We start from the raw sequence: 20,335 nt of genomic DNA, 5'->3' as shown, positions 1-20,335 counted from the left end.
CACGACAGTAAATTTCAGGGTTAGTCACCTCTTAACCACTTTTCCCTCTCTGCAAAGCCACTGCCCTCTATTCCTTATCATCCTGCAACAAGGGGGCCACGGCACACAAGCCACTTCTTGTCAGTCGACCAACCAGCAGCAGCCACCACCTTCTACCACTAAGAGACACAGAAATTAAGAGTCTCCCAGCAGCACTGCAAGCTCCGATCAGGCCCCTCGTGACAAAGGAACTCACCTATTGTCTAAGCTGCCAATCTAAAGGAAAAGGAGATCGTGGGTTGGGCTTTGGGTTGTGGGACTTTATTTCTAGTCAAAGAAAGGGTACGAAGGGCATTAAAGCAGAAATTAAACAAACACTACCTGGATCTTGGTCTTGCTTTGAGGCTGTTGGAATCCTTAGAAGCGGCTGAAACAAAGACCGGTTGTTGTTTACTTGGCTTTCATTTCTGTGGTTGAACAGGTTTATAAGCAATACCTGGGCTAGTAGAGAACATATATCTCAACAGGTAAATATGAGGTGCAGGCATCCCTGTGGAGAACTTAACTGCCTCCACATCTTCATTATTTTCTCATTTCATTTCTAAAGCTAAAGGCACAGTTCAAAGGAAAGAAAATCCAACATTTTTCTTCCTTCTGTCAGAGCACTAAGGAGCTATTATCAAATCTACGCTGATGAATAAATTCCAATCTAAAAAGACAACCTTCTCATGGGGTTATCTACTTATATGAGGGGTTCTGACGTGTGGTTTCCTTGGTCTATCATGATAGCTGAGTAACTGATTTTGAACCAGGCTCCCCTGAAGGCTAGGAAGAACTCTATCAGGTTACATATTTTAAGAATTTCTTAAGATACACTACTAGAGTAGCATGAGCACAAGAAATCAAAGCTCCCACAAGCTAAGTTGAAATGAGCAACACAGCTTTTCCTACGAGAAAATATTCTTGTGTCCTATGTCCCTGTGACCAAATCACACAGACGATAGTATGGAATGAAATCATTAAGATATTTTACCAACCATATGAGACTTTTCCTTATCAAATTTAAATCGTTAACAACTTGCTCGCTATCAACACCCATGGACCCTAACTTTCCCATCACAAGTTGTTGGGAATAATTAGAAACATTTACAAAAACACTGATCCTTTTTTATATTTTCAGTACCCTATGGAAGACAACTTTAGAAACCACCAGTTATGCTAAGGTTTTGCAAACACTGCAAATCTTTCATCATAAAATCTCATAAAAATTCATAGAAAAAGTGCTACTAACTAGGAACAAGGAGAATATCATTTGTGTATTGTTTGCAGAAGTTCTTCCAGAGAGCAAATGTCTCCATGCATCATCCCACCTTTTTTTACATTGCTCTAAAGATAAAAACCCTCCTTGGTATGAAGGAGCCTAGATTTATGATGGTCATTAAAATCTATGAGTTAGATAAGCAGGAGAGAAAGAGGAGTTAAAAATGTTAACAAGGCACAAAGCAAAGAAGCAATATGTATTCCCTTAGATATGGTCAGCTATAGAAAAGACACATTTCTCTCAAAACAAGCATTGTGGCTTGTTGTAGCGAGAACACAGGCATGTTTCAACTTCAACCCATCAAAATGCTCTCGGAGCTCTGGAAAGCACTGGACGCCCGAGGAGTCTGAGCCCTGTCTTGCCCATTATCACGCACCCCCACCCACATGTACATGGAAAACTACCTCTTCCCACCCCACAAACTCCAGGCAGCAGCAGAGGAAAGTGGCCTAAGGGGAGCTGCTCCTGCAGCCAAGCAGGCCGCCTTGGGGCTGAGTGGACAGTGCGACCGGACTCACCACAAATCCGGGGGCCGTCCTCCGGGCAGGCTGCCCACAGCTGGCTCTGACCCCTCTTCTCCCTCAGGCTACACTACTTTCCAGAAATAGTGTGGGCCCGGGGACACCTGGGCAGCTCAGTCGCTTAAGCATCTGACTCCTGATTTAACCCTAGGTCATGATCAAGCCCTGCTGTCAGTGCAGAGCCTGCTCGGGATTCTCTCTCTCCCTCTCTCTCTCTTCCCCTCGTCTGCTAGCTCTCTCTCTCAAAAATAAACAAATAAACATTAAAAAAAGAGAAATATGTGGGTTGGGAAAGTCTTAGTCATTTTAAAATAAAAGTCTGGTTCCCCAGACCAGACTGTAGTGACCGTTAAATTCCTTTGTCAAGTGCCATTATCTCTTTCTCCTAGGTAAGAATGGGTGGGGAAGAGTGAACCCTGCTGGTGAGAGATAGACACACAGACAGATGGGTGAGGGGTATGGATAAGCAGTGGGGACGAGGACAGGAGTCCTAAGGCCTACGTGTTCCTCCTGGACACAATACCAACTGTTGCGTCTCTGAACCTCAGTCTCCTCACCTACAGAATGAAGAAAATAAAAATGTAGCCCCTTTCTCCTGGGGAGAGAGAAGGCAAAGGTACTTGGAAAACAATCTATTTTTGAACTGTAAAATATTACTGTTGTAGAGTGCTAATTTTTCAAGCTGAGAAATCTGGATTCTAAATGTAGTTCCCTCTAGGACAGCAAAGGAGGTGCAGGTGGGAACAGGTAATGAAAGGAGAAAATTGCTCTACCCCATAAGGCCATGGGGTGAGAGCTAGTAAACGGGGAAGCTGCTAGAATCACTAACAGCTGTCTGAAGACTACAGTGTGGGGACAAACAGGCCTAATCCGCTCAGCATAGCCTAGAGACATCAAGAAAAAGATCACCATTGTGCAGCTTGCTCCAAGGAATGAGGCTGCAGTATGTTAGCTAAGAAATCTACTTTCAGCAATGAAAAGGATAAGGGCATATTAAAAAACCACGTGACAAGGAATACCCCCCCTCTTCCCTGACAGCAGTCCTACCACAACATCCTCCTCCTCACCATTACTATTATCATTATTATCAACACTACCAGCCACTGTGGAAGAACAGGGCAGGGAGAGACTTCTCCTGCCACCTGCAACAATATACCACAGGCAGGGCTCGGTGAGTCCCCACAGGTTTCAGATCACAAAAAGCTGGAGAACACTATTCCGGTTCAGTCGTCCATCAGCTTCCAAGCTCCTGAAAGTCAGACTGAGCATTTGGGGCATGTGAGCATCTGCAAAAATGGCAAGGTCATGTTGTACTGGAATCCAGGCCAAAGCCAGCAGGTAGGTCATAGCTTCTCATTTAGCTAGGAAGAGGGAAGAAGGACAACTTCCCAGAACATTGCAGGCATGTCATCATTCCAGAAGATTGAAAGAGGATAAAAAGGCAAGCCTAAAGTTTAATTCTCTAAAAAGCAGCAACTCAACTGAGGTGAACTGCCCATGTGGCATGGACAACCACCACCTTGAAATTCTACAGCGTCTCACACTGGAAATTCAAACATTCCCCAGGAAAGGGGGTATTAAATATGTTTCAGATGAGGGATTCCCTCATATCCACTCCAGATAGGGAAGCAGTGGGAAAAATGAATCAGAAACCACATAGCATGTTCCTAGGCAGAATGTGAAACAAATTCAGATGTACTTCACGCACTGTCGCACACCCTGATAGGATTTGTCTGGTGACTCCGTGCCCCATTCAATAAAGAAATCTTAAAAATGACATCTACAGCTCAGGCTCCAGAGAACACATGATGCTCATGGAAAAAATAGGAAGTTATGAGCCTCAAAGACTGTTGGAAAAGCACCAATTTAACTCTCCAAAATCAAATAGCTTTTATTAATACCGTCAACACGAAGTTTACAAAACCTGAGGTACATCCACTCTGGCTCCAGAAATTAAAGCTGGAAAGAACCTACCTCATGCATTTGTCCTAAAATGGGTTTAGAGGGCAAGCGTAAAGTTTAATTCTCTAACAGGCCAGCCATCCATTTGTCTTTACACAAACTGAGCATTTCTCTTTCTGATGAAAGAACCCAAATCAGTTTCAAAAGCCCAAACTAGGCTTGAGAATTCCTACCACTTTGGGAGTCATGGTTGATCTATAAACTCAGTTTTCTATTTCTTATTTTTTTTTGATGTTTTATTTTATTTTTGAGAGAGAGACAGAATGTGAGTGGGAGGGGAGGGGGGTGCAGAGAGCAAGGCAGACACAGAATCCGGAGCAGGCTCCAGGCTCTGAGCTGTCAGCACAGAGCCCGATGCAGGGCTTGAACCCACAAACCGTGAGATCATGACATGAGCCAAAGTCAGATGCTTAACTGACTCAGCCACCCAGGTGCCCCAACGATTTTCTATTTCTTAATATCATCTTCTAGAGGCAAAGGTTCCAAAAATAGGCTACACACCGGAACTGCCTGGCAGACGATCTAAAAACACAGATTCTTAGACCTCTTCACTAAAATCAATCATATATTTTCATTTGTATTCATTCTCACTCTCTCCCCTCCTCCTCCTCTCTCCCCCTACTCCCTTCTCTCCCTCCATCCTCTTTTTATTAATTTGTTAAATATTTATTATTTTTGAGAGAGAGACAGAGTACGAGTGGGGGAGAGGCAGAGAGAGAGGGAGACAAAGAATCTGAAGCAGGCTCCAGGCTCTGAGCTGTCAGCACAAAGCCCAATGTGGGGCTCAAACTCACAAACTGTGAGATCATGACCTGAGCTGAAGTTGGACACCCAACCAACTGAGCCACCCAGGCGCCCCTATCCCTCTCTCTTTTAAACCTCAAATGAACTTGGTGTCTGGGGAAAACTCTACTATAGCATAAGCCTCAATGTTCTATCGACTCCTTTGTTCCAACTTTAAACAAATAAGCTTGGGATGATAGCTAACTAACCCAAACAAACATGATTTACTTATTAAATATTATGAGAGAGAACAATAAGAATGCAGCAACCTCTTTCATGTCCTCGTAACCGGAGCTCCAAATAGTAACGCCCTCCCTAGCCAGTTTGTTTTTAACTAGGTTCATCTTAGTTCAGTGATGGCTCCCATCAAGAGAGCTGAGGACACAGGCCTGGCCATCTCCCTGGTTCACAGACACAGTGCTGACTCTCCAAGAACGTGGGCAAACACACCTTTTCTTTTTCTCCTTGGGATCTCCTCCATGTAGAAGCACATTTACTTACTTGCCTTCCTGGTGGTGAATTTTCATGAAAACATTGGAGATTTCTGCTTTGGAAATGGAGAAGTTCAACTGTGGGCCTCCACTTGATCTACCCCATTAGCTCCTTACTCCACAGAAACCACAATGGCTTACTGAAATCTTCTCAACTCCAAGTCTTTCCAATTTTACAGTAAAAGTAACAATGAGACTCTAACTTCAAACTGAGTGCTCCTATTGGTGAAACCTAAATTCAGAACTTAAAAATAAAAAACCACCCTCTTTTCAGGTATAAAAAGCAACCAAAGGTTTCATTACAATAAAACCCAAGGCAAATATTTAGAGAGAAACATACACAACCATCAATTTTCTACTCACTGACACTGTTAGGTTTTTTAAATTAGAAAATAATTACACAAAAATGTATTAAAATTGTTTTCTCCTACCTGGATCCTCAGACACGTCCTTTGGTAAGGCTTCATCCGCAGTACTTTTCAAACCTAGACATGTTTTGTTTTTAAGGAACAAGAGAAAGGAGGAGAAAAGAAAACAAAACTGTAAAATTTTATTTCTTAGGCACATTATATTAAAGCAAAGAATCCCTAGTCATCACTTATGAAAATGGTGTAACAAACCTCTGTAAGTTGCTACAGCACCCAAACAATAGAGACCCCTTGAAGTAGGGAAATAGGTTCTCATCCCACAAAGAACATAGCCGAATTACCAACTTTCAACCGAGCGCGCCTCTAGTGGCTAGGAGGAGTATTACCAGGAAGTGCCAGAAATCTCCTTTCATTCTTGACATCCAGACCAATGACATCAGAATCTCTCCGGGAGTGAGATGCGGGCTTTAGTACTTTCAGACCCGTCATTCCAACGCACAATCAAGGCTAAGACCCGCTAGGAAAGAACGTGATCAGAGTACACACTGCTGCAAAAAATGTCTAGTTCTGCCTGCCTCTCCTGAGCAAAGATTTAAATAGAGAGCAAGCGATCATTGCTTCCTAATGGAAAACTTACTTTTCATGTTTAACTCCTGTACAAGCTTGCGTCGGTGGCAGGTTTCGACAACAAAACTTGAAATAGCTTCACTGATTTTTAGTCCCTTCTGATAAGCCTCTCATTCATGGGTAGTAAATCAGTATCAGCTAATAAAAGGAATACTAGCCTGAGACTCAAAAAATCTTTATTCTTACCTCCACTCTTTTTATTATTAAGCAAATGACTCCTACTGCCTGAATTTCGGTTTACTCATCTCTAAATTTTAGGTGATAAAACATACTAGCCTCTGTTCGGCTTTGTGAGAACTGAGTAAGGCAGTAAATGAGGAAGGACCTGGTATATTATAAAGCATTATATGGAGTGGTGGGAGTGGGGAGAGGTCCTCCTGTTCTAAATATTCCCAGGCCAACTCATCTCTGTGCTTAACGGTAGCGCTAACATGGAAAACTGAGCCGCGCTGCTTCTCACTCGCCTGGTAAGACACAAATTACCGCTGGCTTCCCGACACAGCTTCACATCCACAAAGTAACAGAAGATAAATCCAAAGGACAGAAACTCTCTCCAGAAAGATAACTTCCTCAAGGATTAGACCTGTATACAAATGTGCATTTGTACTGATGTTCTGGGATCACCTCTGCCAACCCAAGATGTTATGCTCTCAATTCTTTCAGCTTCCAGTCATTTCCTAATCAGTATGACCAAATTCCAAGTAAAGGGTCAGGACAGGTGAGTAAGGGGCCAATGAGTTGAGGGGCTCTGGAAGTTCCTGTTACCACATGCTCCCGAAGTCAGCCATTCCAAGAGAAGTGGATGAAGAAACACAGGTAGAATGTCCCTGAAGGAAGAAAACTCATTCTTTTCATACCTTGTTTGTCATCACTAGTCACATCTTGAGTTGGGACAGGAAAGTCAGCCATGTCTTTAACAGATAGCTTCTTGGAAAAGAAAAGTAAATACATTATACAAGTTGAAATGGAAATTACATTATGTGTACATATGATGAAATTGCTTTAAAAGCTACATATCTTGCCAATATTTTGGCTTCAGTAAACCCTGACATTTAATACTTTTTTATTTTGGGGGGTTCCTAGGGAGGTATAAGTTAATTTGTATTGAAGGTTTACATGTGGGGCGCCTGGCTGGCTCAGTCAGTAGAGCCCATGACTCTTGATCTCAGGGTCCTGAGTTTGAGCCCCACCCTGGGTGAAGAGATTTTTTTTTTAATTTTTTAAAGAAATTTACATGTGCAGAGGAAAAAAATTATTCAGATTTAGGCAGATGTATAGACTGCACATTAAATCTGAACCTGGTTTGGGATTCAGCCAGAGAACTGTGTAGCATTTGCCCATTCTGTCCAAAAACAAACCTGCACTTTCTGTACTGTTTCACAAGCAGAGTTCTGACAAGTAGCCCTATAATGTGGGTATCTGCCAAAATCTGTTATGCAGAGAGTGTTCAATAGCCTGATTCAAACAGCCTCCTTGTCAAGGAATAAGGTAATTTTATTGATGACCAGAACAAAATTTTCTCCTAACTCACTTAGGGGAAGTCTTCAGTAATACTAATGAGGTAGAATACCCAAATTGATCAAGTACTGATTCCTTTAAATTTTTGTTTAAAATCTACTTGCTATGAATTTATTTCTTACAAAGTCTAAATATGCACTCTGTGACCTTAGATAAGATTACAGAATAATATTTATTAGTATTTACTATATATAAACAAATTCTGGAAAGATACATAAAAATCGAAGGGTGACTCAGTAGATGGGGAACAGAATGGGAGGAAGACTTGTCACTATCTGCCTTTTGATATTCTTTTTATTTTAAACATATTCAGAAAAATCAAATAAAACTTATAGGAAGCAGAGTAAATCTTGGAGCAATCTGGTGATCCAGAAGGTTCACTGGTTTGCCTTTCAGAATCTGAACAACCCCAGTGAGATAAGCAATACTTGTGTTTTTCAACTGCTTTAAAGAATGCAGTTCAGTGCTGCTTGGCGGTAACCTGATCTAGGATTTAACAATCCTCAGGCAGGTCATTCTTGGCATTACCATGAAGCCTCCAGATAGAATTGCCTATTCAAAGCCTACTGTCTCCAACAGAACAGAGAATGTATCTTAACAGTGCCTTTCTTTCATTTTCTTCTCCCACCTGGATTATAAACTAGATACCTAGGTAGAAGAAAATGATTTAGGAGTAAACATATAAAAAGTTCTCCAAAACAACCACCTTTGAAAGAAATTTTTAAAGCCTAAAGAAGTGGAAAGACATCCCATGCTCACAGGTCAGAAGACTCGATATTGTTAAGATGGCAATACTCCCCAAATTCATCTACAGATTCAGTGCAATCCTTCTTCACTTTTTTGCAGAATTTGAACAGCTTGTCCTAAATTTCATACAGAAATGCAAGGGACCCAAAAGAGCAAAAATATTCTTTAAAAGGAAGAACAACAAAAGAAGAAAACTGAAAGACTGAGACTTCTCAATTTCCAAACTTAACACAAAGTTACAGTCATCAAGACAGTGTGGTACTAGCATTACGACATCCATGTAGATCAATGGAACAGAACTGAGAATCCATAAATAAACCCTCACATTTGTCAACTAATTTTCAACAAAGGTACAAAACAATTGGGGGCGGGGGAGTTGTCTTTTTAATAAGTGATGCGAAAAGAATATACAAAAGAATGAAGGTGGACCTCTTCCTCACGGCATATGCAATAATGAACTCGGACTGGATCACGAACCTGAATGTGAGACCTAGAACTATACAACTCCTGGAAGGCCACGTATAGGACTAAGTCTTTGTGAGCTTCTGCTAGGCAGTGGTTTCTTAGCTAGGACACCAAAAGCACAAGCAACAAAAGAAAAAACCAAACAAACTGGACCTCATTAAAATAAAAAACACTTGTGTTGCAGAGGACACTCTCAAGAAAGGAAAAAAAACAAAGAAATACTACCTCACACCTGTCAGAATAGCTAACATTAACAACTCAGGAAAACAACCGATGTTGGCGAGGATGCAGAAAAAGGCAAACCCTTTTGCACTGCTGGTGGGAAGACACACGGGTAGGTGTAACCACTCTGGAAAACAGGATGAAGGTTCCTCAAAAAATTATAAATAGAACTACCCTACCACCCATCAATTGCACTACTAAGCATTTATCCAAAGGATACAAAAATGCTGATTCGAAGGGGCACATGCACCCCAATGTTTAAAGCAGCGCTTTCAACAGCCAAAGTATGGAAAGAGCCCAAATGTCCATTGACAGATGAATGGATAAAGAAGATGTGGTTTATATATACAATGGAATACTACTCAGCAATGAAAAAGAATGAAATCTTGCCATTTGCAACAACGTGGATGGAACTAGAGGGTATTATGCTAAGTGAAATAAGTCAGGCAGAGAAAAACAAGTATCATAGGACTTCACTCATCTGTGGAATTTGAGAAACAAACTAAATGACCATAGGGGAAGGGAAGGAAAAATAAGATAAAAACAGAGAGGGAGGCAAACCATAAGAGACACTAAAATACAAAGAACAAACTAAAGGTTGCTGGAGGGGTGGGGGTGTGTTAAATGAATGAAGGCACTGTTGGGATGAGAGCACTGGGTGTGGTAGGTAAGAGATGAATCACTGGGTTCTACTCCTGAAACCAATACTACACTATACATTAACTAACTTGAATTTTTTAAAAAAAGAAAGAAAGAACAACCAAAGACAGAAAATACTTGCCAATTATGTATCTAATAAGGGACCTACATTCAGAATGTACAAACACAACTCAGTAATAACCAAATTTATAAATGGACAAAGGATCTGAATAGACATTTCACCAAGGAAGATATACAAATAACTAATAAGCACAAGAAAAGATGCTCAGCATCAGTAGTCATCAGGAAATTTAAATCAAAAGCATGAAAAATCGATACCACTTCACTCCCACTAAGGTGGCAAAAATAAAAAAGGCAATAGAAAGCGTTAGCAGGGACATAGAGCAATAGGACGCCTCACACATTACTGGTAGATGAATGTAAAATGCCGTAGGTGCTTGGGAAAGCATTTTGGCAGTATCTCAAAAAGTTGAACACAAGTTACAATATGACACACAGTTCCACTCCTAGGTAAGCACCCAAGGGAACTCCAAACACCATGTTCACACAAAAATCGGCCCATGAATGTTCACAGTAGCATTTTTTCCTCACAGCCCCAGGGTGGAAACAAGCCAAACGTCCATGAGCTGAAGAATGGACAAACGTGGCAGATCCACACGATGGACTACTACTCAGCAATGAAAAGGAATGAAGCACTGATACACACTACGACATGAACTTTAAAGCATACTACAGGAGGGGCGCCTGGGTGGCTCGGTCGGTTAAGCGTCTGACTTCGGTTCAGGTCATGATCTCACGGTCTGTGAGTTCGAGCCCCGCGTCGGGCTCTGTGCTGACAGCTCAGAGCCTGGAGCCCGTTTCAGATTCTGTGTCTCCCTCTCTCTCTGACCCTCCCCTGTTCATGCTCTGTCTCTCTCTGTCTCAAAAATAAATTAAAAAAACTTAAAAAAAATAATAATAAAAAAATAAAACATACTACAGGAAAGAAGGCAGTCCCAGAAAAACCAGATATTGTATGACTCTATATGAAATGTCCACAACACGCAATCTCAGAGACAGAAAAGAGATTACTCATTACCAAAGGCTGGGGGGAGGAGGGAATAGTGAGCGACTGCTAATGAGTATGGGCTTTCTTTTCTGAGGTGATGAAAAATGTTCTAAAATTAGACTGTACTGATGGCTGCACAACCCTGTTAATACAGTAAAAACCATCGGATTGTACAGTTTAGATAAGTATATTATGTGAATTGTATTTTAGTAAAGCTGCTTAGAAGAGAAAAATCCAGTAATCTAAGAAGCACTGCTATGGGGTGCCTGGGTGGCTCAGTCGATTAAGCGTCCAACTTTCACTCAGGTCATCGTCTTGCAGTCCATGGGTTCGAAGCCCACGTCGGGCTCCATGCTGACAGTCTGGAGGCTGCTTGAGATTCTGCCTCTCCCTCTCTCTGCCCCTCCCCCTCACACTTTTTCTCTCTCTCAAAAATAAAAAAAAATTAATAATAATAATAAAATAAAACTTTAAGAAGCATGCTAAAGAGGACTTTATCTGAAATTTATCTTTAATTCCTGAAGGAAACGAGTACATGGTTACAGCTCTGCTGTCTGGAGATCTGATCTGTACTACTGAGCAAACTTCTCACGACCCGAATCAGTTACAGCTTTCTCCATGGCACCAACACCTGTATGGACCCATTCCTCACAGGGCTAGTCCCAAGAGCTATTTAAATCCCACGCATGCATTCATGAGAGATTAAAAAAAACTGGTAGAAAAAACAATGAATGAAATAGAAGAAACTGGAATATTTAATCATTAGCTACTTAAATTTGACGTATACTTCTTGAATGGCCAAAGCATCCATTAACCTCATTACTTTGGCCATGAATTCTGTATATTACGTCATTATCTAAAAGCACTCCACTCTGGAATATAACGATTTTGTTGGGAAAGAGTTTTTGTTGTTGTTTTGCTCTCGTTTGGACAGGGCAAAGACTTTTTAATCACCCCCACCCCCACCAAAAGAGCCAGTTAAAGTATAGAAAAGTATGTAACATAAAACTAGCTGCACATCACGTCCATAAAGTTGAACATCAAAAATGTCATCAAGGACATCAGAGTGTGTGTTTGAAAGCATCTGCATTTATAGACTTCACAGCTAACTGTATATTTGCTCCTTTCCTTTTAGAAAGATGATAAATGACTACGTGGGGGAAAGCAACACGAGCCAGTAATTAATTTCTCTAAAACACAGCATTATTTCTGTTGGAAGGGCAGAGACCACCTGAGTGCATTCTAGAAATAATAAGAGCTTATGACATTTTTTAATAAAACACCTAACGACCTCATAAGTTTACACAAGCAGGGGGACCCATAGCCAATAAACAAAAGCAAGGCAACTACACAAGCCTCCGGACACTGCCAGCAGCCCCCGAGTTCACAGAGGCCATGAAAAGTGGCTAACTAGTCTACTTGCTTCTCCGTCATATGCATTCTGCAAAATAAGAAATGTAAAAAGCTAAAACTCTTCAAATGCACATCTATCACTCCTGATACCACTTTATACCTTTTTCCCTCGAGTAGAGATCTGTTGAGGAAAGTAACAGAGGCCATGACTTGAATAAAGAGTAGCAGAGAGGCCAAGAGAGGTGTTATCAGAGGAAGCACTGCAGAAGCAGGCCAGTTCCCTCACAGAGGAGCAGAGGATGCCAATGCAGCACAGACTATATGCCTGAGAGCCCCACGGAAAAGAAGAAATAATCACACACAGTTGCAAGAAATTAAACAAATGGTCCTGCATCCTGCCTCTGACTTCCATCATCTTGCAACAGTTTTAACCGGGGTCTGAGGACGATAGCAGCCTATGAATAAACCTCCATTTATTACACATTTCCAGAGTTGTTTTTTTTTTTTTAGGATGGGAACAGATGTCATAAGCTGTCATCACAGCAATCATAATGGCGATGATGATGATGAAGACTGTGCTGATATTAACAATAACTACGATGACTCCTACTTATTGATGCATACCTAAGGACCACTATGCATGTGGCTAGGCCCCAACAACATCAAGGCCCAACATTGTAGGAATTCTACAGGTTTCTCTTGAGATAATCCAAACCAGTCTTCATTTGGTCTAAACGCTAAAAACTCTGAGGGAGAAGGTAGCTTTAAATGTGACTTGGAGTCCTTTTACACAGTTCTCAAACTTCCTCTCAAAACTGTTCTGGTCCGTTAGATCTTGTTCATACTCAACTATTAAAAATACAACTTCACAATGTTTACTTCAAAATTAAAGCTTGGGGGTGGGGGGGGGGGGCGCCTGGGTGACTCAGTTACGCGTCCGACTTCAGCTCAGGTCATCATTTCATGGTTCGTGGGTTCGAGCCCCATGTCAGGCTCTGTGCTGACAGCTCAGAGCCTGGACCCTGCTTTGGATTCTGTGCCTCCCTCTCTCTCTGCTCCTCCCCCACTCACTCATGCTCTCTTTCTCAAAAATAAATAAACATCAAAATTAGAGCTTGGTTAAAATAAACAACTTGGCTCGCATTCTTCTGGCTTAGTTTTTCTATACCTAAATTTCATCCCTAGAAGATCAAGAGATTACTTTGCTTATTTCACTAAATCTAGTTCTAGGGAGAAAAGAAAACAAATAATTATAAGCTATATCTGGTGTCTAGATTTGAAAGGTTGAGCCACAACGTAAGTACACAGCATGATGAGAAAATGTTATGAAAGTGGATTTTCAGGAGTTTATAAAGAATATACGCTTATGGATTTAATTCCACACACACCCTTATTTATTAACATATGAGGACCTTTTACCTCCATCCGATTCAAGTCACGGGGTTGTTGGTTTGCAGGCATTGACTCAGAATAAGAATCAAATAATGCACACTCCCGCTTGGGCTTAGGAAAAGCTAAGAAAAAACAAAAAGAATACATAAGAACATATACTATATTCATAGCAGGCATTGTTTCTTATCAGCTTTTCCATGCCTGTTAAATATTACAATAAATCAGCCAGCACTGACATACTAGTTATGGCACTAATCACGAGGAGGTAGTATTTTAAGTTCCTTACATATACAACATACTATTTCTGCCTCCCCATTTTACATGTGATGCATCTGAGGAGCAGGGAAGCTAAGCAACTTACTCAAGGTCATATAGCTGGTAAATGGAAGACCAGGAACTTGAACTGCCGGCAGTCCTGCTGGAAGGTACATGCTTTTAGCATTTACGTTGTAACATAGTAGTGACCCTCGCTATCACAATACTGAAGTTTTAACTATGCTACCAGCACAATTTTTAAATGGCACCAACTATGGGGAGAGTCTTAATGCTATAAACATTAACTATGGAAATACTTCATTTTAGCTATTGTTGTTGGAAATAGACAAGATCTTGCAATGACAGGTGCCCCAGAAGACTTTCTAAAATATCCATTTCTTTTGTTTAGCAGAATAACAAAAATAAGAGCACAAGTTCTTGCTGAGTTACAAGGAAAGAAGAATCACATTATGGGCTTCTTCGAACACAGAACAGTGACAGAGGCTGTTAGGTTAGCTGGAGAGCTGAGTGGATCGTGCTACTTGGTAAACTGATACTTAACACACCAATTCTGGGAAGCAGATTCTGTTTCACCACTTTGTCACCAAGTAATTAGGAAGGAAATGTCTCAACCAGAAAATTGGTCAATATCCCAAGGAGGAAAAGAAGATCATGGCAGACAATGGCCAGAAGCTACAAATTTGTCAAGACCAGCTGTTAAGAAATCAAAATTTTAATGCTGTGTTTAAAAAATTTTTTGAATCAAACATCAAAATGGATTGACATTGTTTTTAATCCTTTCTCACCCTCCCACCTCCACCAGCGTCTGAAATGCCAACTTCCCTCTGCAGTAAAGTACTGGCCATGACTAACAGCTACTCAACTTGTACAGTTGAGTACAAGCACCTTAAATTGTTCATTTTCTTACTCTGGTTTGAATTTCACTGATATCAGGTAGGGCAAACCGTGGGCCCTGGCGATTTGTCTGACTAAACTAGGGGGTCTCATTTCCTTGGTAAAAACTCAGCAAAACAACTTTCCAAGTACCATTCTGCTATCTGGCCACAAGAGCAGGTTTAACCAAGATGAGATTTCTGTTTCTAGCTTACCAATCAGTGATCTGAGTAGAATTACACAACTAAAGCTTTATCAGGAGCAGGTCTTGCTCCATAAAAAGGTAACGCTTTCAAAAACTACAAATGCCATCATTAACTACTAAATCTCTTTCTAGCCTGTCCCTATCTCTCCAACTCCACTTGTCACCTCCCTAGTGACAGGCCCTGGGGTCCTGACTGGACTGCTCCAGTAACCTGGTCTTTCAGTTTGCACCCTTGCTCCTCAAAACCTGCTCTCCAGTCAGCAACCAGCACGATCATTTCCAACAGCAAATCTGATTGGGGCACTTCCCTGCTTAAAACCCATCAACGTCATTGCCAGTGATTTGTTCCCTACCTGCCCCTTCAGCCTCATCCTCAGCCCCTCCAGGCCCGGCTCCTTGCACTCCAGCCACTGTGGCCTCAAGTCTCCATGCCTCCGACGCTCCAAGCCGCCTCTCAGGGCCTCTGCAGTAGATCTGCTGTCCCCTTTGCCCACAGCCTACTCTTCCCCCTCCTTCACCTACACAGCCCTTAGCTCACCCTTCACATGTCAGCTCAAATATTTAAGGAAGCCTTCCCTGAGGTGACGCACCCTCTTGCTGCAGCTGAACTTCCCCTTCACAGCACCTACCACTGCCTCCAATTTACAAGTATGTGAGTTTATTTAACATCGATCCTCTAACTGCCAGCAAGTTCCATGACAGTAGGAACACTCTTCTGAACACAGCATTCTGACCACAAAGAATAACACAGTGCCTCTCACATAATTATTTTTAACAAACTCTATAGTAAAAATCTATACCAGAATCCACCCAGTCACCCAAACAGGAAAATATCAAAAGGCCCACAGGTAAGCTATCAAATAACCAACTTTTCCTTCCAACGGTGCCCTTTCATTTTCACTGTTAGGGAAAAACTCAGACACAACAGTTTGTTTCATTATTTTACTGAAAACAAGCTTGTGTAATTGTAAATGCATGATGGTATCAACCAAATTTATACTCTTCACCAACCTTGTTGAAAACTGGATTACATTTTTGTAAGAGACTGAATGTAGGCTAATCAGAAAAAAAAGTTGGAACAGGAACTAAGCTTTTAAAAAAGCCAGGTGGGATGGGGCCCCTGGGTGGCTCAGTCGGTTGGGTGGCCAGCTACAGCTCAGGTCATGATCTTGTGGTCTGTGAGTTCGAGCCCCACGTCGAGCCCCACGTCGAGCTCTGTGTTGACAGCTCAGAGCCTGGAGCTTACTTCAGATTCTGTGTCTCCCTCTCTCTCTGCCCCTTCCCTGCTTGCTGTCTGTCTCTTTCTCTCTCTCTCTCTCTCAAAAATAATAAACATTAAAAAGAAACAGGTGGGATACCATAAAAATGAACCCCCAAAATGAACAGAATCCCTCATATTTTGCAAAGTCTAAAAGCACAGAGAAAAACCTAGACAGTTCTGGCCATTTTCTTGAGCTGTATATAAAGATAAGCATGAGTGATAAAGCATTAAAAAGTTAACTGCTAAAACCCTCAGGGTTTGCCTAAAATATACCATCACTGAGCCTGATGAGGCTTTAAGAGATCTCTCAGGTTTTTTGTTAGAACTATATAATTATTATTTATGATTAATCCCACAAGCCCTGGAAATGATGTGAAGTCTTTGTTTAATTAAAGGGTATGTCATGGGTTCCTCAGTTGTTGCTGTATAAATATGTGTTGACAGCCTCCATCAAACACCAGGAACAAACAAGGGGCTTCATTCCAAAGGAAAGGAAGGTGCCTCTTGACTGGCACTCTATTTTACAGACTCCACCCCCCCCCCTCCATAAGCAAGACAAAAGCAGTCATTTGCAGCAATAAAGGAATCAAAATGCTACTTGACTTCCATTAACACACTTTTTGCTCAGGGCTTTCAGATTTTTTTAATTTTTATTAGTGATTCCCACCAACAAGGCAGGAGGGTTCCCGTTTTTTCACATCCTCACCAGCACCTGTTGTTTGCTGAGTTGTTAATTTTAGCCACTCGGGGGAGAGGGGAAAATGGGAGATGGACATGGAGGAGGGCACTTGCTGGGATGAGCACTGGCTGTGGTATGTAAGTGATGAGTCACGGGAATCTACCCCTGAAACCAAGAGCACACTGTATACACTGTATGTTACCCAACCTGACAATTAATTAATTAATTAAAGGTGGGCCAAACAAAATAAAATAAAATAAAATAAAATAAAATAAAATAAAATAAAATAAAATAAAATAAAATAATTTTTGTACCTGGGGGGTAGGGGGGCGAGGTAAAAAAAATGTTTTTATTAGTGACTTTTGAAACAGTCTGTGAAATACTTGGATATCTACAAAGTGACTTGTCAAACAAGGAGTCCCGACACCTGGCATAGGTTCCATGGCCAGAGGGCATCACAACAATACAACAGCATTAATCAAGACCCCAAAACAGAAAGCTAAGTGTGGGCATGGGAGATAAAGCTACCCAGGACTCTCCCCAGGGCTGACAATAGGCAACAGTGATGTATTAAATATAACTAAATAGCCCTGGAGCAGACCTTGGCCCTCTGGTTAGCTGTTCACATTAGAGAGAGACAAAGTCCCATGTGGCCCTGCTCCCAGGAGAAGGGGCTCCTGGATGACCCTGTACTGACTTGGTTATGAAACCTGTGCAGTTGCCAAGATTGTTAGTGCTTCTTTGCCTCAATCCAAAAGAAATAAAGAGAAAAAGGAAAAGAGAGAGAGAGAGACACCGAAGAGGAAATGGAGCAGCATGTCATGGTGCCCAACTGCAAACTAGTTCCTGGGGACCCATGAGGGTCTCCCCCAGCCTGGAAGGAAGGGTATACGGCCTGCTGTGGTCAGAAAGCAGCTGCTATTAACAAAGTCTAAGCTCTTAAATGAGTAGTAGTCTCTGCTCTTTGAACGCTCCCATGCATACATTTTATGAGGCATTTGGGAAAGATCCCAGAATAATGGGTCACTCTTCCCCCACATGTTTACCTGCCATTGGCACCAGCCACATACTTGCTCTCTTCCCTTTGGTTGGGCCTTGGCCCCCTCACTACCAAATACAGAAAATGACAAACTTTTTATTTAAAAGTCAGAGAACCCAAGACTGACTTAGATTAGTCACTGGCCACTTTGAATATAGTGTTGTTATGAGGGGACAAGACATGATAATCTAGGGCCTTTACTAGATCTAACCACAAAATTTACACTCTATTAATGACTAATCAGTTTCTTTAGACATTGCTCCTTCCTGCCAATAATCATCCATGACTAGCTCTCATGTTTTTAAGAGACCTTCCCTAAAGAAAGGTTACTGACAGTACCAGTTGTTTCTGGACCCTTTCAATGGAAGCTATACTTCTCTGAGTAACAGAAATTGTATCATTGCCCACTGCCTTTGAAAAGGGCAAGAGACACTTAATTTTCCAGTCTTCCAAAAGAATGGATAAAAATGTTAGACTCACCATGACTCTTTCTTATCAAAAGGGTTTGGGGGTAATAGCTTTATTAAGGAGAAAGACAAAGAGCTCTATTCCAACCTTGTGGTGTGCTGGGATTTTCTATCTTTATCTGATTGCAGCTACATGGGTATATGCAGATGTAAAACTTCATCAAGAGTACATTGAGATTACGGCACTCGGCACATTTCATGGCATGTAATTTTTAACTTCTTCATTAGGTACAAGAGTTCTATTCCATTGCCCCAAGCCACTTGGGGACACTGGGGTGTACCTAAAGATGCCAAATCAGAAATTGGCTCTACAGGAAGATGTTCCTGTTCATTTTGTATCAGCTGAGAGGTTTAGTACTTGCCTACTCGGTAATTTTCACAAAAGGGTAAGGGACTGATTCAAATCCATCCAGAGAGCACCAGAATAGGAGTAACAGATAACTCACACTTTACCCACATCATCCCTATTACTCATATTATAAGTTGTGAGAGTCTAATATCAGTTAAAGGACAGTTACTTTAGATACAAAGGACTCTGCAAAGTACCTGGATACCACCTTAAGGCACAAAAGGTTCTTATAACGTCTGGATGGAAAATGCCCAAGGTTTAGGATTTATGATGAGGCCTTACCTGCTTGCAGGTACTCTGTCTGCAGAGTCGGAGGCAGGCCCTCTGGCAGCGGGTAGCCGTTTTTCCGGGCCACAATGAGATGAAACGCAGCACAGAACTCAGGCAGGGTCAGGGCTCCGTCACAGTCAGCATCACTCAGTTCCCTAAATACAACATGTCACAAGTACCTAACACGGGGCTTAGAGGAAAAGTTACTCAGCCTCGTACATGCAAACACAACTCCCAAGGTCGCTGGGGGTGGCCCTGCAAAGTTCCCAAACTCCTATGAAATCTCAGGGGGCACTTGGAGGACAAATGCTGATCAAGAGCGCTGGCACCAGTGGCCCTTTGTAAACAAGACTTTACACTCCTTGGGTTCTGCGGGAGGTCTGTTTTACAACACCAAGCACATGAGACAAGACACTAGAGCACAAAAAGAAAAATAAGGCCAGTTGGTTGAGAGTCGTTCGATAACCAGGCGGCATGAAGAGCTCCAGACCCGGTGCCCACAGTAGTCAAAGGAAGGGCTGACCTCGGCCTGTGTCGTTGTCCCAGACGTTATACACGTACCCGGGCCCACAAATAAGCACTTGGGTTTCCAGCTTTAAGGAAAAACCTTAAAGTTTTTAAGTCACATAAATGTTGTACCAAAAAATTTGCTTGAGAATTCCCTCCTGGGAAAATACAAGTAAGTTCAATAAACATTGGTTAAATTAGGTTTTCAGATAAAACTAGCAACTTGGGAAGGCTGGAAGCAGATAAGACAGCAAGACAGAAAGGAAGAGTCTTGAAAAGGCTTATCTTTGCTTCAGTCACTGTTTCCCACTGAAAGGCACAGACCTATTTACTCAGCCCAAAACAAACCCATTTGCCAAAGTAAGACACCATAAGCTCAACTAGTCTCGTAGATGTACAGAGATGCCATATTTGTGCTGGGACAAGTAAAGAGATAGGATATAAACCTGCGCTGGCAAGGTGTCACTATTCCAAAGAAGTACAGAAGGTAAGCTCCCTAACTTTCCTTTGGACCATTCACAGCCTCCTCCCCTCAAATATTTAGAATGAGCCAGCCCTGAAGGAGCAGCCCCCCACCCCCTCCCACCCCCGCCCCAGGTGAGAAGTCAGGGAACTGTTTCAAACGCTGGGTGGAGAGAATACCATTCAGCTTTTGCAGATATGTCTCAACAAAAAGATAGGAGGCCTCATGCCAATAATGTTAAAACTGGGAATTCTGCCAAAAACAGAGTGTATTCTTTTCAAAATGATAATTTCTTTTTTTCCCCTAGCTTTAAAATCTAATATAAGGCTTGTCGTAAAAAAGAAAAATTATGCTAGAATATACCGCTGAAGAACCTAAATCCAGCTCAGGATCCCAGATACATTGGCATGCACAAATGTTATTGCAATAGTTTTCCAATAAAACACACAAAACACGACAGGCAATTTTAAGTCCTACCACGATTTCTAT

At 41.7% G+C, this 20,335-nt stretch overlaps 1 protein-coding gene across 9 annotated transcripts in view; it reads right to left on the bottom strand.

Annotated features, from left to right (window-relative positions):
* The window catches only part of REPS2 (RALBP1 associated Eps domain containing 2), a 214,598-nt gene that overhangs the window by 84,740 nt on the left and 109,523 nt on the right, over window positions 1-20,335 (bottom strand). For 6 of the 9 annotated variants that reach the window (XR_007148970.1, XM_047844132.1, XM_047844135.1 and 3 more), the window contains 5 exons: window positions 18,889-19,031; window positions 13,485-13,579; window positions 6,910-6,979; window positions 5,489-5,542; window positions 361-406 (listed from right to left, as the gene is read on the bottom strand). Coding sequence is in view for 8 of the 9 variants with exons in the window: in XM_047844132.1 (XP_047700088.1) it covers window positions 361-406; window positions 5,489-5,542; window positions 6,910-6,979; window positions 13,485-13,579; window positions 18,889-19,031 (408 nt within the window). In the remaining variant the exon portion in view is untranslated. The remainder of the gene's footprint in view (window positions 1-360; window positions 407-5,488; window positions 5,543-6,909; window positions 6,980-13,484; window positions 13,580-18,888; window positions 19,032-20,335) is intronic. The other 3 variants (XM_047844137.1, XM_047844138.1, XM_047844134.1) reach the window with 2 other exon arrangements.

Source organism: Prionailurus viverrinus, chromosome X, assembly GCF_022837055.1.
Source record: "Prionailurus viverrinus isolate Anna chromosome X, UM_Priviv_1.0, whole genome shotgun sequence".
Taxonomy (NCBI): Eukaryota; Metazoa; Chordata; class Mammalia; order Carnivora; family Felidae; genus Prionailurus; species Prionailurus viverrinus.
The sequence above is the reverse complement of the archived record's forward strand: the minus strand, read 5'-3'. Positions and strand labels throughout refer to the sequence as shown.